General features: G+C 40.0%; 3 protein-coding genes across 5 annotated transcripts in view; 1 reads left to right on the plus strand and 2 right to left on the minus strand.

Annotated features, from left to right (window-relative positions):
* Positions 1-665: 665 nt before the first annotated feature.
* On the minus strand, positions 666-9,122 carry cnot11 (CCR4-NOT transcription complex, subunit 11). Its single transcript, XM_043230492.1, has 8 exons — positions 8,842-9,122; positions 7,670-8,027; positions 7,421-7,585; positions 6,022-6,174; positions 4,834-5,036; positions 2,550-2,752; positions 2,371-2,467; positions 666-1,499 (listed from the first exon to the last, which is right to left on the minus strand). Exons 2-8 carry the CDS (start codon positions 7,986-7,988, stop codon positions 1,302-1,304), a joined length of 1,338 nt encoding a protein of 445 aa, XP_043086427.1. The 5' UTR covers positions 7,989-8,027; positions 8,842-9,122; the 3' UTR covers positions 666-1,301.
* A 141-nt stretch (positions 9,123-9,263) lies between these two features.
* Positions 9,264-11,370, plus strand: rpl31 (ribosomal protein L31). Its single transcript, XM_043230493.1, has 5 exons — positions 9,264-9,305; positions 9,814-9,914; positions 10,079-10,204; positions 10,290-10,402; positions 11,299-11,370. The coding sequence occupies exons 2-5, from the start codon at positions 9,814-9,816 to the stop codon at positions 11,328-11,330; spliced, it is 372 nt and encodes a 123-aa protein (XP_043086428.1). The 5' UTR covers positions 9,264-9,305; the 3' UTR covers positions 11,331-11,370.
* Positions 11,370-25,570, minus strand: part of LOC122333011 (TBC1 domain family member 8) — a 20,177-nt gene continuing 5,976 nt past the window's right edge. For 2 of the 3 annotated variants that reach the window (XM_043230489.1, XM_043230487.1), the window contains exons 6-20: positions 24,711-24,918; positions 23,146-23,343; positions 22,598-22,753; positions 21,415-21,565; positions 20,582-20,796; positions 19,391-19,508; positions 18,527-18,812; positions 17,841-17,946; positions 17,641-17,739; positions 17,482-17,550; positions 16,021-16,267; positions 15,110-15,175; positions 13,158-13,244; positions 12,891-12,988; positions 11,370-12,564 (exon numbers count right to left, since the gene is read on the minus strand). In XM_043230489.1, coding sequence (XP_043086424.1) covers positions 12,256-12,564; positions 12,891-12,988; positions 13,158-13,244; positions 15,110-15,175; positions 16,021-16,267; positions 17,482-17,550; positions 17,641-17,739; positions 17,841-17,946; positions 18,527-18,812; positions 19,391-19,508; positions 20,582-20,796; positions 21,415-21,565; positions 22,598-22,753; positions 23,146-23,343; positions 24,711-24,918 — 2,413 coding nt within the window. In that variant the 3' untranslated portion in view covers positions 11,370-12,255. The remainder of the gene's footprint in view (positions 12,565-12,890; positions 12,989-13,157; positions 13,245-15,109; positions 15,176-16,020; positions 16,268-17,481; positions 17,551-17,640; positions 17,740-17,840; positions 17,947-18,526; positions 18,813-19,390; positions 19,509-20,581; positions 20,797-21,414; positions 21,566-22,597; positions 22,754-23,145; positions 23,344-24,710; positions 24,919-25,570) is intronic. The other variant, XM_043230488.1, reaches the window with a different exon arrangement.

Here is a 25,570-nt window from a genome sequence, read left to right on the forward strand (position 1 = left end):
ACTTGCTATAATATCTCATTAGTTCATACAACAACTAACAAGCTAATGTTTACTGTTATTGTTAGCTCAGGTCAACTTTAATTTTAATAATCTAATATTACTCATTATTATAGATTCATATTTGTTCAAATCATTTTAGCGCTGGATTAGTTTGATCTTCTGTCTTCTCCGGATGTTCACTGATGGACTGGGGATTATTCTGATGTTTTTATCAGACTCTTATTCTGACGGCACCCATTCACTTCCATTACTGAGACACTGAGGCAGATTTCTACAAGTCTCCAAAACTTTTTCATGAAGCCTCTCTAGGATTAGCTGTAAGGTCTAGGTCTATTCTCCTAATAACGGCATTCATTTAATATTTATTATATTAACACTCTACTATTGATTCTGTTAATGAACAACTAAACTGAACACTATTTGTAGTCATTATATCTATATCCAAATCTATACATATATCTATATATCTATCTATATATATCTATATATCTATCTATATATATACACACACACACATTCTCTCTCTCTCTCATATATCTCTATCTATCTATATATACAGGTCCTTCTCAAAAAATTAGCATATTGTGAAAAAGTTCATTATTTTCTGTAATGTACTGATAAACATTAGACTTTCATATATTTTAGATTCATTACACACAACTGAAGTAGTTCAAGCCTTTTATTCTTTTAATATTGATGATTTTGGCATACAGCTCATCTCAAAATTAGCACAATTTATCTGACCAATAAAAGTACATTATTTTTGAGAAGGACCTGTGTATATATACATATTATATACTCACACACAAACTATAGTAACTATTTACACTTATTGCAAAAAAAAAATGTCTGTAAATAGACTATATGCCTCTTAAGGCTAACTAGTTAATGGTCTAACAATATTAGTAATTTTAAAGAGTTTGTATTGAACCAGGATTAAACTTTAAGACCATCATTAGACGATTACGTCTGATATAGAGTCAGTTTAAACCTCCAAGAAAGCACTGGGAACATTTCATGGCTTGTTTCCGTTGTGTAGAAATTACAAATGATGAGAAAGCCGAACAAATCCACTAAAACAATCATCACCTGATTAGCTGAAGCCGAGGAGTTTACACAGAAACCCGAGAACGTGCAAGTTACCAACACTTTAATGGACAAAAAAATATGGCGTTTGGGATGAAAACAGAGGAGCAGGCTGTACATGTAAGAAAAAGAAAACAGGTCGCGGCGTCTTCTCTGAACTGAAAGCTTAAACTCGTGTGCTCCGATCAGGACAGACTCAGCTTTAGTCCTGGAGTTCATTTGGCCGTCTTGCCCTCGGCCGGCGTCTCTCCGTTATCCAGAGTCTTGAGGAGACGGAAGAGACCGGCGGCTTCACGGATCCGACTGAACTCGATGCAGAAGGCCTGCACCTCGATGAACAGATCCTGGACATTAATGATCTTGTTCCTGATGAGGGACTGGAGGAAGACGCAGACCAGGCGCACCAGACGGTTCTTCAGGAGACACAACAGAACACAAACATCTGAGGAACGTCATGAGACACGACATCTCTTCATCGATGGCCGGTTCGTTACGATCGGATACAACTATTAAAAAATCTCCTCTTTGCAATATATATTAGACATCTACGATAGAGAACTCACAGAACATGATCCTGACTGAATATCCTAATGATTTAAAGTGAAGTGTGTGCTGCAGGGTCATAAACGATTATGAAAGCCATCATGTGACCAAATAGCTGCTGTAACATGTCTCTATATAACACCGATCACAGTAATAAAACCAGACTGAATGCATACATTATAAACACTTCATATTGTTGGTTTATGCGGTGAAGAAATCTCGTGTTCTCCTTCAGTCAGCAGAAACACGCCACAAACACGTGATTCGGAGCGGTTTCATTTCACACGTATGACATTATTTGACATCTAAGACTGATTTGAAGGTCAGAATTATGATCAGAGACAGAGGTCATATAAGCAGACTGTATATTATATGTAATAACAATCGTTTGTGTGGGATGAAATTATACATCTTTAATGCCGAACATCATTAGGATATTAAATAAACAAACATCATGTTCATACAAATATATTATTCATTTGAACAACTTTAAAGGAGATTTTTTTTTTTTGCTCCCTCAGATCCCAGATTGTATCTCAGGTAAATATCGTCCGATCTGTAACCAGACGTCAATGATTTAAGATTTATGCATAACTGGTTTAGTGGTGCAGGCTCAGATATATTCTCTCGTGTTGATGTAAAGTTATTTTTCTAGTTCTTTTAGAAAGACAGTAAGTTCTTTCATCGAGTCGGGACACGTCATTAATACTGATCTCCTGAAGGCCATCGAGAGGCGTTTACCTGCATGTATTTGTCTTTGATCTGTTCACACGTGGAGATGCAGTTGGAGATGTAGAGATGGATGAACTCGGGAGGAAGGTCCACCGCTGTCGTTAATCTACAGAATGAAGAACAAACACATGCTCAGAACGACACGCTCCCATCTGCGCTGTATAACCCGGACGGGAAGGACGGAGCACCTGTTGACCACCTCCATGGAGTGCAGAGACATGTCCATGTTGACCAGGACCGAGAAGTACTCCGTGATCTGGCTGGAGGACATCAGCTTCAGGAGCATCTCGATGGCCACCAGGGGGTTGTTCTCCACCAGGTCTGGTAGTTTGGCCGGGGTCAGGCCGATGTGGTACACCAGCTTCGGGTCCTTCTCCAGTTCACCCAGCAGCTGATGAGAGACAAGCAAAGCTGATGCCCTTCATTTATTAGATCTGTTACTGTAATGAAGATTGTACAGACGCAGGCTACTGCTCAAAAGATTTACACGTACAGGCTGCATTTATTCGATCAAAATGAAAGTGAAATATTATTAGGATGTAAATCAGCAGTTTTCTCTGTGAATGTGTGCTAAAGTGCAAGTGTATTTTCTTCATCGTTACTCCAGTCTTCAGAAATCATAATATTATACTGTAACGTTTCTGATTATTAACGGTGTTAAAAACAGATGTGCTGCATGATATTTTTGTATTTTTTAATATTTCAGGATTCACAGATGAACAGAAGGCACTTTATTTTGTAAGGTTATAAATGTCTATAAAACAATCAATGATTCTCTTGATCTGTTAGTCGGGTCTGTCCAGAGCTCATGTCCAACTTCAGCCCGCTGCGTTTCTATAAACAACATTAATCTAAAAACAGTGGAGGAAACGGAATAAAATGCTGCACAAGACATGAGCGTTCTTGAAGCTCACGCACGGCTTTAACGTGTCCGGTCATATCCTCATCTGTAAACGATTCAAGAGAGCGTGTCCGGTTCTGCATAAAGGTTTCTCCTGAGAGAGGAGACAATAAAACACTAACTGTGCTGAAACATCAACATGTAGTGCAGGAACTGTAAAGAAACGCTTCATAAAGAACGGTGAGACTGTGATCAAAGTGAAAGTGTTTCTGTAGAATCTTAAACTATATTCACTGCTAGGTTAGTTCTCATACGCATGCATTAGTTGGTCATTTCTAAAGCTGATATAATTATTGCTGTTGAAAAAACAAACAAGCACTTTATATGGGTTTTTTTCCCAGATACATTATTACAGTCAAAAAGTACTTAATGCCAGCGTTTATGAAGGCCACGTGTTTTATGGAAATAAAGACCAGCCTACCCAGGTCATTATTTGCCCAGTAAATGATAATAACATTTTTAGACTTAAACTTATTTTTTCAGAGAGATTCCTAAAATATTAGTTTTCTCTTTATTAAGACCGATTGTTAAGCGCCGTTTCGTTTGAAGGACATCGGGCAGGATGTGGGAATCTTTCTTTTGTTAATAGAATTAAAAAATAGAAATAAAAAAAGAAAATTGGGCTTTTTTTGTCTGATTAATCGAAACAATAATCGTCTAATCAAAAAGTTTATTTTGATAATAGATTAGTTGGTTTCAGCTGGTCTTTACTGTCACTTTTGATCCATTTAACGCAGCCTTTGTCACGTTCCCTGGACTTTGTTATTGTTTTCATCTCGTGCCATGTGTTCCCTGTGCCCTGCCTTTCCTCCATGTTAATTGTATGATTGTCTGCAGCCGTGTCTCGTCAGTGTTGTCAATTACCCCGTGTATTTAAGTGCTGTGTTTTGAGTTCTGTTTGTCCGAGCGTCAAGGTCTATACTCAATGTCCTTACCCGATGTCTACACCTGTGTTTATCCTGCCTGCCTGCCGTTGTATCTTTATTTTGCCATTTTTGAAATTAAATCCATTTACGTTTACTTTACGTGTTGTGCACTTCGTCCCGCGAAAGCGCAACCGTGACAGCCTTGATGAAGAAACATATCAAAACTATTTTACCAACACACTGCTGACGTGATGTATATGAAGACAAGACAATTAAAGTAAGGTTATTATCTGCAGAACTGTGTTCATCACTAATAATAATCAGAAAAGTTACCTTTTATTATATTAGCATGATGAACAGCTTAATTTTTAGAAAAGTAATTTCTCGATGGAAAGTATTAGTGTTTGGGGTGAGAGTGTGTGTGTGTGTGAGTGTGTGTGTGTGTCTGTGTGTGTGTCTGTGTGTGTGTGTGTGAGAGAGTGTGTGTGTGTGTGTGTGTGTGTGTGTGTGTGTGTGTGTGTGTGAGTGTGTGTGTGTGTGTGAGTGTGTGTGTGTGTGTGTGTGTGTGTGTGAGAGAGTGTGTGTGTCTGTGTGTGTGTGTGTGAGAGAGTGTGTGTGTGTGTGTCTGTGTGTGTCTGTGTCTGTGTGTGTGTGTGTCTGTGTGTGTGTGTGTCTGACGTCTGTCTGTGTGTGTGTGTGTCTGACCTGCGTCTGCTGGGCGGCAGACAGTGGACTCTTGAAGGCCTTGGCCATGATGCGCTTGATCTCGACTCCGGTCCCGTTGCGCACACACATGGAGCGGTCCCACTGTATCCGGTGGTCCGGCTCACACGGGTTTAACCAGGACAGCTCGTCCTCACACACCAGCAGCGGCGGAGCGGGCCGGATGAACTCGGGACGGAAGTGACCTGACAAAGGAACAATCTCCTGATGACTTTATCACACCTTTCACAAGCTGATATGATTCTCTGTAACACTTTATATTGGGAGGACTTAACTACTATGTATTTGCATAAAAAAAATGAGTTATTACGCACTTCTTGTAATTCATATTTTACTGTGAAGTACTCCTGCTGCTGTGAGGTGGATCTGGGTAAGATCAGGGTAGGTTTAAGGGAGTGTACTTACAGAAACTAATCACAGGGGTATTATTATTAAAATATAAGCACAATGTAAAAATATGTATGTACATGAGTGCATCGTACTAAATGATTAATTTAACATTTTAAGATCAGAGAAAAACGTTTTAGGAAAGAAAAAAAAAAGATGTGTGTTGTCTTTACATTGTTTAGAGTATTAAAAAAAAGTTTAAAATGATATTTCATCCATAAGTTAAATACTTCATTTCTTTAAAAAACTGAAAGACATGAATAAACATCTGCAAAAGCAATTTTTGAAATCACCAATAAGTTTTTAGTTTGATATTTTTGTTTTAGCAAACTTCGTATAAATATGATTCTCAACTACAACAGAATTATTTGATATAAACCGTTTTTCTTTCTGCAAAATGTGTGTAAAATAGTCATAAACGGGTTCTCTCATTATATACAGTGTCTCTAGAAACTAAATCTAGTTTGTTTTTGAAGGCAGTTTAATGAAAGGAGAAGTGTAATAATGAGAGTAATAACTGACAAGAGTTCATCATAATAGCTCATATTTTATAGAACACTGAAATATATTTCTTTCCCTATTAATTTGTTAGGTCTCCTAAAATAAACACGCTTTTAGTCATATTTTACTTTGGAAGAGTTTCGGCGCTCTTTACAGGACATCAGACTCAAAGCTGTGAGTCTCAGAGAAACCGAGTAGAATAAGAGGAGGATGCAGGGGTTAAATCTGAGTCGTCTGAGTTCGAGTGAATTATGAGGAAACGTTCTTCTTCTTCATACTCACTCTCCAGGGGAGGCCGTGGACCGGTCACCAGAGACTCTGTGATCTGATTGGCCACCGAGCTGTCGAAGCCCGAGTTGGAGGAGTCCGGGTCAGGGTCGCTGAGCATGCTGGGAAAACTGGCCTTACTCTGAGTGGGCAGCTCGGACTGACGCTCTGAACCAAACACACAAACATCAGTCAAACAGAAAGAAGGCTCTTCTGCTCATCAAAGATGCTTTTATTTCATCAAAAACACCTAAATGTGAAATATATTAATTCAGCAGCAGCTGTTTTCTGTGTGAAAGTGTGATTTATTTCAGCATCATTCCTGAAAATCCCTTTCAGAAATCATAACAATAAACTGATTTACTGATCATTTCTGATTCTTGAAAACAGTTGTGCTCCTCAGGATTTTTGTGGAAACTGTGACACATTGAATTTTTTAGGATTCACAGATGAATATAAGTTCAAAAGAACAGCTTTTATTTGTAACAGAAAACCTTTGTACCATTATAAAGGCCTTTAATTAAATTCAGTTTTAATTACTTCTGACCCTAATCCTTTGAACTACAGTGTACATTTCACTCAAAAGAAAATCATTACTGTAATATATGTCTTATATATTTTAAAAAGTGCTAACAATGTATATGCATGTATATAATAATAATAATAATAATAATAATATGATGCTTTAGTAACATTTGATCAATTTAATTACCAACTTTGGAATGAAAATGTGTCACAGTTTCCACAAAAATATTGAGCAGCTCAACTGTTTTCAACACTGATAATAATCAGAAGAAATGATCAGTAAATCAGTATATTCTTCTGATTTCTGAACATCATGTGACTCTGAAGACTGGAGGAATGATGATGAAGATCACAGAAATAAATAACAATAATAATATTTGACATTTTTTAACATTTTTTATCAAATGAATGCAGCCTTGCTGAGCAGAAGAGACTATTTTATAAAAGATAAACAATAATAAGTATGTTTTCGAATAAGCCAGGTTTATTTCAGTTAGTCTGACGTGTTCTCAGTTAATTTGGTTCAAAATATCTAACTGAAATAATCCTGATTTATTTGATAAACTTGTTTTATATAACAGCCCCCAGTTGATTAAGTGAATGAAAGCAGACAGAACAACAAACATGAAGTGTGAGTGTGTGTGTGTGTGTGTCTGTGTGTGTGTGTGTGTGTGTCTTTGTGTGTGTGTGTGTGTCTTTGTGTGTGTCTGTGTGAGTGTGTCTTTGTGTGTGTGAGTGTGTGTGTGAGTGTGTGTCTTTGTGTGTGTCTGTGTGAGTCTGTGTGAGTGTGAGTGTGTGTGTCTTTGTGTGTGTGTGTCTTTGTGTGTGACTGTGTGTGTGTGTGTGTGTGTGTGTGTGTGTGTGTGTGTGTGTGTGTGTGTGTGTGTACCGGCGAGGGCCAGCTGCAGGCCGCTGATGTCTATGGTCTGAGGCGTGGAGCTCACATCCATGCTGGACACTTGTCTCGGCGTCTTCTTGAAGAGTTCTCTCGGCGGAGCGAGCATCAGCTGAGACAGGAAGAACTTCTCCGGCAGCGTGATGGGAGGAAGAAAACCTGCACGGAAACAACAGAGAAGATGCGTGTCTTACAGCGGAGCGCTGCTTTGCCCTCAAACAGAGCGCTCCTCATCCTGCCTACCAGAGAGCGTCTTCTCCTGCTCCTCTCCGGCGGGCGACGGGTTCAGCAGGTGAGCAAACACGGCGGCGAAGGGGTTAGCGGCCAGCGGCTCGGTGCGGTACATCTCCCACAGCAGATAGAGAGCGGTCAGCCGCTGAGGGGCACTGGGCAGCAGGTCCGGCTGCTGGAGCAGCATCACCAGAACAGAGCCCACCCGGAAGTGCTCGGCTTTACCGAAGCAGTGGTGGAAGGCCGTGGACAGCTGCTCGAAGCTGTTGCTGCAGGCGTCGTCCGACATGATGCCCAGCAGATTGGACAGCTCTTTAGGAGCCAGAGTCATGGTGCTTCTGTCAGACGAGCCTCTGGATCAGCGGCAGAACTGCAGAGAAACAACGGGCTGATGATGCGAGGACGTGAAGCTCGGGTTTCATCAAAACCAGTCATGAAAGCATTCTTTCCAGTCATGTCTGATTTGTTAAGATCAGACAACATCTGACTGAGATACAACTAGAATCTGAGCAAAAACTAAACAAAAACTAAATCTCCTTTCAAGTTGTTCAAATGAAGTTCTAAGCCATGCATACTACTAATCAGAAATTAATTTTTGATATATTTACATGTCTTCATGGACCGTTATTTTTACTTAATATCCAATCATTTTTGGCAGCAATGGATCTTTTTGACCCATACACTGTATTGTTGGCTATTGCTGATAATATATTGCTTCTGTGCTCCAGAGACATACATATGATGATCTTCCTACGATGAAAATGCGTGTAATGAAAATAAATGGGAGATATAAATATCACTGTATCTCCAGTATATATATATATATATATATATATATATATATATATATATATATATATATATATATATATATATAAGGAGGATGAGCTATAAATGATCTGAACATCTGAAATATGACTATACTTGATCAAAATCAGTCAAAAACGTTTCTAAAATTACACTAAAAAAGCTTTTACTGAATAAACTACCCTGAACTATCAGTCCGAGACAGAAGAGGCTCTTTCTTATAGTTGTTATTAAACTAAATTATAAACTTCGATTCAAATCTTATCTAAAAGCTCCAAACAAACAGCGTGTGGTCAATATAAGCCCGCTTCACACGGAGCTGTCTATGTAGTGAACTCGGTGTGTTTTGAAACACATTCAGTAACAATAACATTTACCTGAGTGGAGTTCATTTAACCCGTCCCGCCGGCTCATGAATATTCAAAGAGAACAGACGCTGCGGCGCTGATATAAGTGTCGTATGAGCGATTACACGCGGTTATATTCCACTAATTCGATTATTTCTCCTGTTTGACAATCTGAATAAATTCTTCACTTCCAGTCGCAACCGTTGCCGCTGAGCGAGCGAGCGCTTCCTGTGGGGCGAACGGAATTATGGGAGACGTAGTTCGTTCGATCAAGGGTACAAAGCGAAGTGTTAAAATCAAATACCGCGTCCATGTAAAACCTGACCGTTTGTTTTTAAGCGCAGACGTAAAATTGTCTTCTGTATGCGTTATTAAAAATGAAACACACGCGCGAAAAACGCAAAACGGTCGACTGACCCGGATGTGATTGTGTATTCCGCTTTGTATGTGACCCACAATCCACCGCGCTTCCTTTCCCTCGTTCCCCGTACAGAGTGAGTATCTTCCTCTCGTTCGTGTTTCATAAATCCAGCATCATCCGCGTCATTAATCGCTAATAATTCAGCGTAAAGTCGCTTTTGAGTGTCTAGTAACTTCATCAGTCGCTCTGAAGCGTTTTGTTGTGTTTTAAGCGCCGATGTGAGGAATTAGAGAGAGTTAATGCTAAAGCGTCGTTCTCTGACAGGGAACGGAGAACGTGTAGATAACGCCTTAAACTAGCTGTTTTACCAGAGTGAAGCGACAAAGTGCGTGAATGAAGGAACGGTTGTGTTTTGATAATCGTTTCTTTCCCTACATAGTTAACACGACTCTTCTGTACGAAGCTGTACATCCGCTTTTATCGTAACGCTCAAATATGAACGTTCACTGGTTATGGTGAAGTGTGCAGTGCATGACTGTCCTTGTAGTGTACTACACACCGAGAAGTGCTAAAAGGATGCAGAGCTGGCACACTGTTAGTGCACCACCTGTAGTGTTCAGTGTCTGTGTTCTGTGTTTTAGATGGCACCTAAGAAGGGCGAGAAGAAGAAGGGCCGCTCGGCCATCAATGAGGTGGTGACCCGCGAGTACACCATCAACATCCACAAGCGCATCCACGGCATGTAGGTCCCTCCAGAACATCAGGTCCTCGAGGCCTCCTTTCAGATCAATCCAGTTGGAGTTATAGTTCAAAAGATGTGCAATAAAGTACGCCCGGGATGCCCAGAGGGTGAGCAGACGACTGTTTTGGTTTAATCTAACCCTTCACCTCCTCTCTTTCCTGCAGCTCCTTCAAGAGGAGAGCTCCTCGGGCGCTGAAGGAGATCCGCAAGTTTGCGGTGAAGGAGATGGGAACGCCTGACGTCCGTATCGACACGCGTCTCAACAAGGCTGTGTGGGCCAAAGGTGTCCGGTGAGTGTGTGTGTTCACGGCCGCTCTGGTCCTGTGTGTGTGTGTGTGTGTGTGTGTGTTGCTGACTGACGCCGGTGTTCTGCAGGAACGTGCCGTACCGCATGCGTGTGCGTCTGTCCCGGAAACGCAACGAAGACGAAGACTCCCCGAACAAGCTGTACACCCTCGTCACATACGTCCCCGTCACCACCTACAAAGGTGAGGGTTCACTAACCAGAGGGCATGCTTACCTCACTACTGAGGGTAGAACTTTATGAAGTGTGGTATCTACAGCTGTAACACTTCACTCAATACTCATGATTTAACTCCATTGTTACCGTAGTAGAGTACTCGGGGGTGGATGGAAGGGTAAAGAACGAGAGGAACTCTACACTTAATAGTTTGCATGTAAAGCCCAAGATGGTGTATAAAGAGTAACGCTTTCTTCAGCAGAGTGTTGAGTCGTGTTCCTGAGGTTTATCACGTCAGAGCCGGACCAGTGTTACTTGCTACACAAACCTAGTTACTGGACCAGCGCACAGGGGTTTATTTTCTAAGAGTTAGAGTTATACAGAGACAACTAACATTGCAGACGAGTTCCAAAATTCAATTATAAAGTCAGAATTGTGAATTCTATGAATGTGCAGCTGCACGATTTTACCAAGATCGGTTCTGAGAACCAGTCGATTGAGACAAAATCATTTGCATGTTATAAAGTTGGAATTTTGTTTTTTTTTCCTCGATTGAGAAACAGAGTTTTGAGTTGGAGTCAGTGAAATCTAAACAATTGTAGAAGTATGTTTTCCTCAGTTGATCTTCACAGTTTCAGGGGCTTTATAAAGTCAGGACTGATGGATTGCAAGACACTCGAGTGTAAGACTAACTGTTCTGAGAAATAACTTCTGACTTTTGTAATCGAGAGACTTCAGCTTGCAGTTGTTAGTCAAGTTTATTTATTCTTCAGTGGAGATGGGCTTCGTGTGTCTTGGTCCTCAGACCTGAGCGTTAATGATGTTCATATTTCTGAAGGAAAGTCTGTTTGAGACTCTATATATATATATATATATTATATTAAAACATCTAACGCTTCTCTCTCTCTCTCTGTGTGTTCACAGGTCTTCAGACTGTAAACGTGGATGAAAATTAAGTTTCTCTTCATGTTTGTTGGAATAAAAACATAAAAGGATTGTGTTTGTGGATGATTTATTTCTTGTGAGAGAACAGGATCAGCAGAAGAACACAGATCACATGAACTCCTTTAAAGCTGTAGTTCATCAGGAAGCCTTGAGGTCTGATTGTTTCCTCCGATCATAAATATATAACGCTACATCTTCTGAAAAGTGGACTCTTGATTCTCACAGCATTGAACCTGGTCCCTTTGGATTTCACCACGTTTAGCTAAAGCTGAAGGTTAAGGCACTTAAGAGAAAGACAACCGTATATCAAATACATGTAAGAAACTAAAAGTAGAGCGCTCTGTTTGTTCAGAGGATCACCCAGCAGACTTTAACACGCTGAGAAAAACGTTCTTCCATTTCTGTCTCAGCAAACATCTAAACATCGCTTCAAGATTTACTGGAGCCTCAAAACCTGTGTTTTCTGGAAAGGTTTTGCTTAAAGAACCCCTTTGGCCGTTAGAAAAATTCATTTATTGAACCTAAAAGGGAAAAGAATGCTATTTTTATGAACAAAAAACACACTTCATCCGATCGCAGGGTCGTGAGATAAACTACAAGTTATAGTTTCTTAGGGGTAGAAAAAAAAAAAACAATTCTGCAAGAAAATAAATCAGAACTACAAGATTAAAAAGTCATGACCTTTTGTCAAAAAGCACGACTTCATGTTCATTAACTTAAAAAGACGTTTAGAGCAGAAATAAGACGCTAGACGATGCTGAAAGACCGTTTATAAACTGATTCAGGACCAGGTCTAGTAATAGATGCTTCCTTCATGCGGTCGGTGAGGTTTTGAGTTGATCTCCGCAGCAGAGCTGAATACTGATGAACACACACACACACACAGAGAGAGAGAGAGAGAGAGCTGGCTCAGCGGGCGAGGGAGTCCGGCTCACCTCAGGACGAGATCATCAGCAGCCCGGCGCGCTCCTGATACTGCCGGGGCTTGGCGGCGCTCATTCTAGCGCTCAGCTCCACGGGCCGCTCCAGGAAGTTGACCAGCACCTGCTCGGTCAGCAAGGAGGCCAGGATCTGCTCGAAGCTGGCGGCCCAGTGCTCCTCGCTCCGGCTCGGCCCGCTCTGATGAGCCTCTCCGATCTGCAGCACCAGGCTGGCCACCATCCCGATGGCCTGGAAGAGCTCGGCCTCGCCCGGCTCGCCCTGAAACATGCTGTAGAGCGTCTTACAGAACTGGATGAACTGCCGCTGACGGACACAACAGGGGCAGAGGTCACCGGGTCAGCAGGAATATTGATTGGGGAAAAAAAGTTTGATGGGTTAATATTTGATTACGAGGAAATAAAAACAAGCGTTAGTTTTGTAACGGTACATTTCTCCGTTTTTTAATTGATTTCTTTGCATTTTATGTTTTAAAAATCTAATATTTTCATTTTATATCATTAGCCATTACATATGAGACATTACATTAAACGTTAGCCAAATCTACTGAGAAATGGAACACAGTCTGTAGATCACACACACACACACACACACACACACACACACACACACACACACACACACACACACACCTGGTTCATGTGAGGAAGAGGCTTCTCGTTCTTCTCCTTTCCTCTTTTCAGGTCCTGAAGCATCTGCTGCAGCTGCTCTTCATAACTCTTCCTCTCTCCTGCAGACACACCACAAGAGAATCATTACACTCACACACACACACACACACACGCTCTCTCACACACACACACACACACACTCATTCACACACTCACTCACACACTCACACACACACTCACTCACTCACACACACACACACACACACACACACACACACACACACACACCGTTGGGCAGGTTGACATAAAGAGGTCTGGTGCTGGACAACACAGGACTCTTCAGAGGAGACAGGTCTTCTGCATCTTCACTCAGAGCTGAGAACAAAACACACACACACACACACACACACACACACACACAATGATGACAATTATCTTCAGAAAAACCCCATGTTCATATTGAACTGACTCACAGAACTGAAATAATCCTTTGTAATGACTCTACTGCTGCTTTAAAGCTGAAACTGAGCTTGTTTCATGATTCTGCAGCATTAACTTATTTCCTGTATTACAGTGAAGCTGTGCTGAAACTCTCTTTATTGTAAAGCGCTGTAGAAGTAAATCTGTCTTGACTTTAATCAGTACTTCTTTCCAGTAAAAACACTAAACATCCTTAAATCAAGACATTGATATCAATTATGCTATCATTTAATACAATATCAATTAAGATATCATGACTTGTTTTCCGGATAAAAAAAAAATATATAAATAAAAATCAATTTCTGCTTAAAAATAAATATGTAAAAAAAAAAAAATGTGACTTTTCCTTTGACTGAATGAGATTTATTATTTTTTCTAATTTAAAAGAATTTTTTTTTGTTCGATCAATTTCATGGCTAATGTCCTAAATCATTTTTTGTTCTCAAGTAGATTTATCTTTAGAAAATATTCAGGGATTCTGCAGATTTTATGATAATAAATTAAATATTGTTTTAAATACTTGTATAGATGTTTAAGACTGAAGAGTCGTAGGAGTTTATATTTATTTAATGTCATGTCAGCATCCTGGGCTGTTTTCAAGGTAAAAACTATTTAAAAAATACCACTTGTATAACAGATACAATAAAAACCAGCAAACAAACAAGTAATATTACATAACATATTTTAGATTAACATATGATCAAAATTCTAACCAATTAAAAGAAAATTGAAGGAAATGTAATGTTTCCTAAATGTAAATGTCTACACAACACAGCAATGAGTTTTACTTTATATATGTTCAGTTCATTTCAAGTGCTTCACATATTTTTAAATATTTCAATTCCAGATGTTTTAGATGTTTAAATATTTGTACTGGAAAACAAAAGAAAAGAAAAGACTGAATCAGTGAAAGGTAATGATAATGAAGAGCACACTGTTCTGTGGTGTGTGTGTGTGTCTGTGCGAGTGTGTGTGTGTGTGTGTGTGTGTGTGTCTGTGCGAGTGTGTGTGTGTCTGTGTGTGTGTGTCTGTGTGTGTGTGTGTGTGTGTGTGTGTGTGTGTGTCTGTGTGTGTGTCTGTGCGAGTGTGTGTGTGAGAGTGTGTAAGTGTGTGTGTGTGTGTGTGTCTGTGCGAGTGTGTGTGTGAGAGTGTGTAAGTGTGTGTGTGTGTGTGTGAGAGTGTGTGTGTGTGTCTGTGTGTGTGTGTGTCTGTGTGTGTGTCTGTGTGTGTGTGTGTGTGTGTGTGTCTGTGTGTGTGTGTCTGTGTGTGTGTGTGTGTGTGTGTGTGTGTGTGTGTGTGTGTGTGTGTGTGTGTGTGTGTGTGTGTGTGTGTGTGTCTGTGTGTGTGTGTGTGTGTGTGTGTGTGTGTGTGTGTGTGTGTGTGTGTGTGTGTGTGTGTGTGTGTGTGTGTGTGTGTGTGTGTCTGTGTGTGTGTGTCTGTGTGTGTGTGTCTGTGTGTGTGTGTGTGTGTGTGTGTGTGTGTGTGTGTGTGTCTGTGTGTGTGTGTGTGTGTGTGTGTGTGTGTGTGTGTGTCTGTGTGTCTGTGTGTCTGTGTCTGTGTGTGTCTGTGTGTGTCTGTGTGTGTGTGTGAGAGTGTGTGTGTGTGTGTGTGTGTGTGTGTGTGTGTGTGTGTGTGTGTGTGTGTGTGTGTGTGTGTGTGTGTGTGTGTGTGTGTGTGTGTCTGTGTGTGTGTGTGTGTGTCTGTGTGTGTGTGTGTGTCTGTGTGTGTGTGTGTGTCTGTGTGTTCTCTCAGATCTGGACCTGCAGGGACGTGAAGGCGATACAGGAGCCGGATCTTCTCGCTCAGCTCAGCACAGAACAGAACGTCTGCAGAGAATCAGAACACACACACAGCTGTCTCGTCAGGGCATGATCTTTTCTTTCTAGGGCTGTCAATCAATTAAAGGTTTTAATCTAATTATTTGCTCAACACATTTGGCTCTGAAAATCCCCACAATAGATTACTTAAATGAGGAAGTCTCACGTTTCATTACAAACTCTAGCTTTAGAAAGAAATGTTTAGTTTGATTGAATATGACCTGCATTTCACAAAAACATTTAGGCTTCAATGGCCTTACAAACCATGAAACATAAAAGAAGAAAATCTGTGAAACACCTTAATATTGTTTGTTCACAGGATGAAAGTCTACAGAATACCTTCTTTTATGCTCCACAAAACATCCTGAAGCATTATTATTATTATTATTATTAATGAAACACTCTAAATAAGAAACTAAATCTTCCAGCAGGTGGCAGTACATGTCTGAATCATTGATTCATTCGATCAGGCGATCCGTTCAGGAAGTAAGCAGGCAGTGAAATATTCAGGTTTTTTACGAGCGCAGATAGTAATGCTAGTTGAAAACGCTAATGTTTCCCACATCTCAGACCTCACGCCCGAGTCAAGAAAATACTATATAACTAGTAGCTGCCAAGTGGTTATCAGTCTTACGCTTCCAATACAAATAAGACCAAACTAAGTTTAATAACTGACTGTGCCCAATCTTTAAGAAAAAACTTTTTGAGACTAGTCTAAACTAGTTCTTAGTTCTTTATTTACCCTTGTCAGAGCTCAAAAAAAGCACTTCTCAAATCTCTAGGCACGCTCTCTCGTTCCTCTTGTGGTCAGTAAGCGTCCTATCTCTTGACATGTGTTTATGTCCGAGGCGTACCCATCATCTGAGCGAGCTGCGGGAAGCTGACGAGTCCGTCTCGGTGCTGGTCCAGCAGGGTGAAGGCCCGCTGGGCGACGGTGTCCGTGTGCGGCCCGCAGCTCCACGGAGTCAGCAGCTCGTACACACTCTTAAACTGAGCTCGGTCCAGCACGTATCGGTCCGAGCCGCCGGCCGCCGCCGGAGGAAGAGGAGGAGACGACGACGAAGAGCCCTCGGACCAGTACAGACTGATCAAGTGCTCCGTCTGCAACACAAACCAGCCTCAGCACTGAGACGTCACCCCCAGCGCCACGGAAACTACTTCCAGAGAGGAACTAATCACCTCACTTACTGATTACATTACTGAGTTACTTCTTATTTAAAGAAATGTGTTACGTTAGTGACCAAGTTGATCATGGTAATTAGTGATTATGTTAATTAGTGATCACGTTAGTAACGTAACATTACTTTCCATAATAAAAATAATTTAGTGATTACATTAGTTACTTTTTATGGGAAGTAATGCGTTACATTATTTATTGAATACGTTACTTACTGATTACATTACTTAGTTACTTCTTATTTAAAGAAATGTGTTACATTAGTGACCAAGCTGATTATGTTAATTAGTGATTATGTTAATTAGTGATCACGTTTGTAACGTAACATTATTTTCCATAAAAAGTAACTAAGTTGATCATGTTATTTAGTGATTATGTTAGTTACCTTTAACGGGAAGTAATACGTTGCGTTATTTTACATTATTAGTTACTTTTTATAGGAAGTAATGCGTTACATTATTTAGTGATTACAGTAGTTACGTGTTATGGAAAGTACTGTGTTACGTTACTAAGTGATTGTTTTTTAGTGATTACATTAGTTACCTTTAATGGGAATTAATGCGTTATGTTACTAAGTGATTACGTTACTTAGTCGCTTTTTATGGAAAGTAATGCGTTACATTATTTACTGATTGCGTTACTTAGTAACTTAACATTACTTTTCATGAAAAAAATTGAGATCTGGCCAGGGCTTTAAATGTTCGACTATTAGCCTAGCAGAGCTGATTTATCGAAGGTCATTGGCAAAGAGATTTGTTTAAAATAAATGTGATTGAATGTATAAATTATATTTATCTTATTTAAAGCTGCAGTCAGTAACTGATTAATAAACAACACAACACTGTAACCAGAGCTACAAGTTTCACTGAAGTTCTCATATTTACTCTGATATTTCCTTCTAAATTAAAAAGTAGTGCATTACTTTACCTAAAGTAATCTGATTACATAACAGGAATCCAACACTATACAACTAAAAGTAAACCAAGTCTATACCAAGGGAAAGAAAAAACAAACATTAACTCTTATTTAATGTGACAAAACCACAACATTAGTGGCCTTCAAATAACACACACATGCATGTACTCTCATGAAAATAAAAGAGCTGACTATTAACACTATAGAAGAGTGAGTGTGGCACCTTGAAGAGGTCGTAGAGCTCGGACAGGTCTTCAGGAGACAGAGACACATCCGGAGTGACCAGACGCAGCTGCAAACACACACACACACACACACACACTCTTAACCTCAGGACACAGAGGAGTGCAGAAGTGTTTTAGAGAAGCTGAAGGAGTCTCACAGCGTTGTCTTTGGTGGTGTCCTCGTGAGCCTGCAGCACATGAACGCGGTGGCGGCATCGCAGCATCTCCACCTGCTTCACCGTCACGCCGCCGAATTTCTGACAGCAACCAGAGCAAGAAGAAGAACAGACGATCAAAACAACACCAGATGAGCGGGGCATCTCAGACTTCATCACGCCAGAGCAAATAAATAACCCACCTCGTACGCTTCAGTGATGAGCGTGGTGATGCTGAGATGAAGAGCAGCTCCTGCGTCTTCAGGACTGACCTCTGACTCGTCCTCGTGTCTGACCTGCTCCAGGAAACTAAACAACACACATCAGATCATGAACGTCTTCAGAGACGGAGACTATCAAACCACATCAGAAATAAATCACAAGAATTCTAACATTTTCTAAACATCAACTATTATTTTTAGTGTTCATAAAAGAAAGTTGTTTAACTGTAATAAACGGAGAACAAGCTGACTGATTCGATTCACATGAATCAAACCTAACAGGTTCAGTGAATCGATTCAAAACTGCATCAGACATTATCATTAAGGTGTTTGTCATTGTACTCTTCTACTTTATACTGTTCAGTGCTTTGATGCAACCTGTGTTAAAAGCGCTATATAAATAAAAATGATTGATTGATTGATTATGTATAAATCTGTTTTGTTATACTGCTGCACTGGGTCAAATGGGTCAAAATTAAACACATTTTTATGTAAAAAATCATTAGGATGATAAGTATCATGATCCATGAAGATACTTTGTAATTGATCTACCATAAATACATCAAAACGTCATTTTTGTTTAATAAAAGGCATTACTAGAAACTTCAAAAGGTGTTTTCCTAATATTGTCCTACTATCATCATAAAGCCGATTTCTTCAGGGTTCACCTGGTCAGGATCATGAGGGCGTGTCCGTCGTCGCTGCAGGAGCTCAGCTCAGCAGAGTTAGCGTCGAGCACCGCTAGCGCGATCTGGAAGACGGCTCTGATGCCGTGGTAGAAGAAGCAGTCGAGGACACAGAGAGCGCTGCGGAAGGGCAGAACGCTCAGGAACAGAGTCAGGAACCACGTGAGAGAGGCCGAGGCCAGCGGAGAGAGGTCAGGAACACGCTCGGACAGCTCCGGCAGACGCTCACGGATCAGCTCCTCGAACACCGACTGATCCACCTGAGCTCCTGGAGACAGGAAGTGATGTCAGCAGCGTTACAGCGGCACACACACACACCGAGGGAAGACAAAAACTAAAACATCTAAAACCAATTCAAAAAACCCCAAAACAAAACTATAATAGTAATTCTGTTCTGAACTTTTAAAAATAAATAGAAAAGAAAAAAAACATATATATATTTTGTTCAATAAATTGCACCCAATAAATTTACTCAATTAAAATACACTGGTAAAATATTATTTTTTACTTAATTCCATCAAATCGCGAGCTTGAACTAAAAAGCATGAATAAAATATGAACGATTGAAAATGCATTAATAAATTATTATTATTTAAATGATTAAGGATTGAAAATGAATTAATAAATGATTAATAATCAATATTTTCATCAACTGCTGGGAATACTTTCAGTTCAGCTTTTCTTTGATTGTTTGTTTTTTCTCTGACCCCGTTTCTGAAATGAGAACTAGACCGTTTTTTTATCTGTGGTTCTCTGAATGAGTGGCGTTCCAAGAATTCATCCCAAATCATTTCCTAGCTCATACAGTAAGAAAGAGTCGAGCGAAGCAGGAAGTGAAGCACACACCGATGACCCTGCGGTTGAAGTAGTCGGGCAGCATCCGCTCACACACAGTGACCAGCAGCCAGAACGCTTCCTCTTCTTTAGTGTACAGCAGCATCACAGACGCCAGGATGTTCATGGACTGCAGAACACACACACACACACACACACACACACACACTTCATGTACTGCACAAGCTCTGCGTGGCTGTATCTGATCAGTGTGCTGTGTATTTAACTCTTTCTCGTCTGCGTTTTTGAAAAAGGTTGACTAAACATCTGAACATGAAATACATCAAACTGATCATTCTACATGTGTTATTGTTCCTTAACACTTTCTGTATTCACATTTCACTCTCTTTCCTTTTCTGTAATTATTTTTATAGTTTCTGTGTCTTCCTCTGAACTTTCTAGAGTATAGACTCTTTCAGGAGATTCATGATAGTGCCTATTAATTTCATCTGATTATTGATAGTAGCTGGTTGAAAACTGAATGCTTTAGACTTAAAAAAAAAAAAAATCCATTTGTATAATTTTACATTTGTATATTTTATTTTTATTGTATTTGTCCTTTGTTTTTTATTTTTAACAGATGAATTCATTTCAATAATCTTGAGAATTTTTTTGGTAATATTAGTTACCCTTTTCTGTTGTGGTACGGAAATTTGTGAAAGTGTAGATGTCACAGCAACCTCATTTACAGAAAAAAAAAAAACTACTACTACTACTACTATATATATATATATATATATATATATATATATATATATATTCTTATTTTTATTTAATTATTTATTATTTAATTTATTGTGTTAGTTTTTTGCACAAAATATTTTGCATAATTTGCGTTAAATAATTGTGCATATATATATATATATATATATATATATATATATATATATATATATATATATATATATATATATATATATATATATATATATATATATATATATATATAATATTTATACAATTATATTTAGTATATATATTTAAACATTATTGAATTAGGATACATTTATTTTTACAATAAGCTTAAATAGCTTAAGCTGTTTTTTTTTTTTTTCCCAGAAAACAAGGCATATTATGTGAAGTAATTATTATCGTCAGGTTTAGATATTTACAGTAGAGAACAGGACATAAACCCTTAGTACGCGCGTGCTTTTCTGCAGTATGACTCTGATGAGAGTAGGGGAGGCTGTGGTCGTCCAGCACCTGGCAGTAGCCGATGGCGGGGTTTCTGAAGGCGTAGGCGGTCAGGACGCGGCGCAGCGCTGAGATCCCCGTCTCGTTCTGGAAGGCTGGATGCTCGGGCAGCGAGCGGTGCAGGTCTCGCTCGATCTCCTCGGTAGCGATGCTGGTCTCTCCTCTGCATTTCTCCAGAAGATCTGTGTAATAGCTGGGATGAGCCGCCAGCGAGGAACACGCGTCTGAAACACACACACACACACACACACACACACACACACACACACACACACACACACACACACACACACACACACACACACACAGACACACACACACAGACACACACACAGACACACACAGACACAGACAGACACAGACAGACAGACACACACACAGAGACACACACACACACACACAGACAGACGCTTCAGAATGATGCTGACACCAGTTTCTAACACTAAATAAACAAGGTCATGTGACGCTGAAGACTGGAGTAATGATGCTGAAAATTCAGCTTTTCATCACAGAAATATAACACACACATATTCAGAACATTGTAAAATTGCATTTTAGATCAAAATAATGTAATGGTAAACAGAATTAATTGTTTATATAATCTCTAAAGTGTGTAACAGTGTAACTGATTTGTATGATGCATGTGATGAAGTCTTGTATGAGGAGCAGATGACCTACAAACAAATGATCATCTCTACACAAAACAGCAGAAGAGGAAGTGAGTCTCCGCTCGGAGGTTTAAGCCAGACAAATATAGAATGACTGAAACCACCATGGAAGCGACTTTCTTTTGTTCTGTGTCACCCTGCCAACTTCTCTCTTTCTTCATTTCCATCTCTCACCGGAGAAGTTGAGCCACAGCTCTCCACGCAGGGACTCGGGGATGCCCAGCGCCACCAGCTTACGGATTTTATCTGTGCGAAACATGTGGACGCCGCGGCCGAACTCCGTGAAGTGATCCTCCCACAGACGCTCTCGAACCTGCTCCGTGTTCTGATGGAGACAAAGAGAAAACATGAGTGATCCTGAAACTGAGCTTTAATCGTCATCTGAAAGCTGAATAAATCATCTCTCCATTGACGTCTGGTTTATGAGCGGACAATATACGCCTGAGAAACAACGATTAGAAAATCTGGAATCTGAGGGAGTAAAAAAATATATATATTGAGAAAAACACCTTTAAAGTTCTTCCAAAGAAGTTATTAGCAATGCATATTACTATTTCTAGAAATTAAGATTTATTGTAGGAAATTCAGAAAATATCTCCATGGAACATGATCTTTACTTAATATCCTAATGTTTTTTTGCATGTATAATTTTGACTCATAGAATGTTTTGTTGTCTATTTCTACAAAAATATCTGTGCACATTTTAATAAATATTAAAATAAATATTACAGAAGGCAATTGGTTACCAACACATGTGGAGCAACATGAGGGTAAAAAAAAATATGACAAAATGTGTCTAAAGAGAGTATACCATCTACTTATTATGTCATTAAAATTATTTTAAAAATGTGCATCCTTTTTATTGTGACGAATAAAATAAAAATGTCTTCATTCTGATCATGAAAATGAAAACTAAACAGAAGCTAAAATTAAAACCATAAAAATTATTTGAAACGTTTTTGGGTTTTATCAGCTGGTTGAAAATGCTACGTTTCTAATTTTACTTTAAAGGGGTCATATTCTCCAAAGAGAAAGGAAAAACTTGCGATCTCATCATATGACCTCTTTAATAATAAGTAAATAATAAGTAAATAATAATAATAATAATAATAATAAGTAAATAATAATAATAATAATAAGTAAATAATAATAATAATAATAATATATATATATATATATATATATATATATATATATATATATATATATATATATATATATATATATATATATATATATATATAAATCCAGATTAAAAATAAATAAATAAAATCAAAAAGAAAAGTAAAGTATTACTAATAATGCTGTGTCTGAAAGCGCTCTGTAGAGTGATCATGGTCAGTCAGGGGTTACTCACACAGGTCTTGTTCGGAGCGTCTGATTGGCCGGGGTGGAATGTGGACTCTGTGTGGACGGTGTGACGCAGAGCTTTATCAGAGATGACGGAGCTGCTGTCCTCCTCGTCTGACTGGACGGTGTCGTAACAGAAGGTGTAGTAGGGTGTGGTGGAGATCTAGAGAGAAGAAAACACACGCTGCTTCACTCCTCAAGGGCTTTGAAATCATTCAGCATCGTGTGCAGTGACAGATGTGTCTCAGCAGCACAGATATACGTCGCATATTTCCTACTATAAATAGATTTTTGATTAGTAATATACATAGCTAAGAACATCATCATTTTGAGATTCCATATATTTTCAAATAGTTGTATCTCTGCCAAATATTGTCTCATCCTAACAACCTATCATTTAATGGAAGCATCATTCATACAGCTTTCAGACGATATAAAACGAGACCCTTATAACTGGTTTGGTGCCCCAAGCCTTCCATGAGCAGGTGACCTGTAATAGTAAGTACACGTGTGTTTAAACGTCGCTGAGAGACGGACAGCGTTTGGGACTCATACTGAGGACTTCTTGCGCTGGTCGTGTCCGCGGATCAGGTTCTGTTTCCAGTGTAGCTCTCGGAGCCGGTGCCTGACGCTCTCCACCAGCTCGTCCCGACGGAGCAGCTCGATCAGCTGGAACGCCCGCTTACACCGGACACTGATGATGACCGGGTGAGGAAGAGCGCTGGTGCTCTCCGGCTTCTCCATGGAGAGGATCTACACACACACACACACACACACACACACGGACACACACACACGGACACACGGGGACACACAAACACACACACACACACACACACACACACACACACGGACACACACACACACACACACACACACGCGGACACACACACACACACGGGCACACACACGCACACACACGGGCACACACGGGCACACACACACGGGCACACACACAAACACACACGGGCACACACACAAACACACACGGGCACACACAAACACACACGGGCACACACACAAACACACACGGGCACGCACACAAACACACGGACACGCACGCACACACGCGGACACACACGCACGCGGACACACACGCACGCGGACACACACGCACGCGGACACACACGCACGCGGACACACACGCACGCGGACACACACACATGCGGACACACACACATGCGGACACACACACACGCGGACACACACACACGCGGACACACACACACACGGACACACACACGGACGCACACACAAGGGTTCTCATTAACACAATCTCTGCTCACGGAGCTAGTCATTAAAGCCTGATCCTGGTTTTCCTCAGGTTTTTCTCAGTTTCTGTCTCATGATGGATTTGGGGTTCACTGCCAGTCACCTTTGGCTCAATCAAGTTGGGTCTTAAAATATAGTTAATATTCAGTTATATTTAAAGATCATTCAGAGATTGCTGATCTAAAAAATTAAGATGATCAGAACAGTAACTTTCGTCTTTTGTTGAGCTGCTTTACAGATTAAACTTTGATGGCCTCCTTATTTCCTGCTTATTAATATATAGTTGCTGTGGTTTATTCTCTATCATATAAAGTGCTATAGAAATAAACGTAAAAACTAAAACATGTTCCATAACAACCGTGTTATGAAAACTACCTACTATTCATGCCTAACATGTTTCTGAATAAAGAAAGAGTGAATAATCAGTGAATTAGAAAGAGTTTAATGTTCTGAAATGAGCTGTCATTCAAATCTAAAAGTCCCTGCTGATGCATTCATCAATTTTTACGATCGTATTTTTATAACATTTATGACATTTTATTGTCTTATTAACAGTTTTATGATACTTTTTTGCCTTCATTGATACATTTATGACATTTATATATATGTCCCCTTAATGATACATTTATGTTGCTTTTTGTCCTTCTTGATACATTGACATCTTTTACGCTTACTGATACTTTTATGATGCTTTTCATCTTTATTGATACATTTATAAAAAAAATTGTCCTAATTGATACTTTGACATTTTTTTTATCTTTACTGCTACTTTTATGATATTTTTTTCCATATTAACTCATTGATAAAAGGGAGCCTGAAAGTAAAGTGTAGCTGAGCCCTTCCTGTACCTCTGCCAGGGGTATGATGAGAGTACACTGGCCCTCCTCACGGCTGCTGAAGCACAGATACCCGTCTGTGGTGTAGAGCGTGCCCGGCGTGTGGCAGCGGGCATGAGGGGTCCAAACCGAGCATGACATCACTTCCTGTAGGCGCTCGGCCCGTGGCAAGCCGAAGAGAGAGAGCACATACTGCCTGAGAGCCTGTTCCTCCAACACCCTGCGAAAGCCACACACACGCGTGCACACACACACACACACACACTTCATGAGTCACTACACAGTGATGCCTGACGGTTATCATCAGTACCGCTGCTGTTTATCTGCAGATCGGAAACAGGTGACAGATTCTGAACACCAAAGCAGCAGAGAGCAAACCCACTGCTCTATAAAAACACATGCAGCTTTCACACCTTACACACACACTCACAGCACACACACACCCACAGCGCACACACACAGCGCACACACACAGCGCACACACACAGCGCACACACACACACACACAGCGCACACACACAGCGCACACACACGCACACACACAGCGCACACACACAGCGCACACACACAGCGCACACACACACACACACACACACACACTCCCGACTGATGCACTTACAACCAAAGCTGTCACAATCTGATTCACAACCTCTGTATTCTGCAGACTGTCCTTCTCTGTTCTGCTTTACTTGTTTTCACTCTCTTTCTTGTACATGAACTTCCTCTTTAGTGAAGGAAGTACATAAGAATTAAATAAAACCGATGGTTCACAAATGATGCCTTACTTTATCATGATTTGATTGTTTGTGGATATAGAGACTGCTCCTGTAGATGTGTACCATCACTCAGAAAGATGCTGATGTTTTTTAAAG

This window comes from Puntigrus tetrazona, unplaced genomic scaffold, assembly GCF_018831695.1.
Source record: "Puntigrus tetrazona isolate hp1 unplaced genomic scaffold, ASM1883169v1 S000000173, whole genome shotgun sequence".
NCBI classification, from domain to species: domain Eukaryota; kingdom Metazoa; phylum Chordata; class Actinopteri; order Cypriniformes; family Cyprinidae; genus Puntigrus; species Puntigrus tetrazona.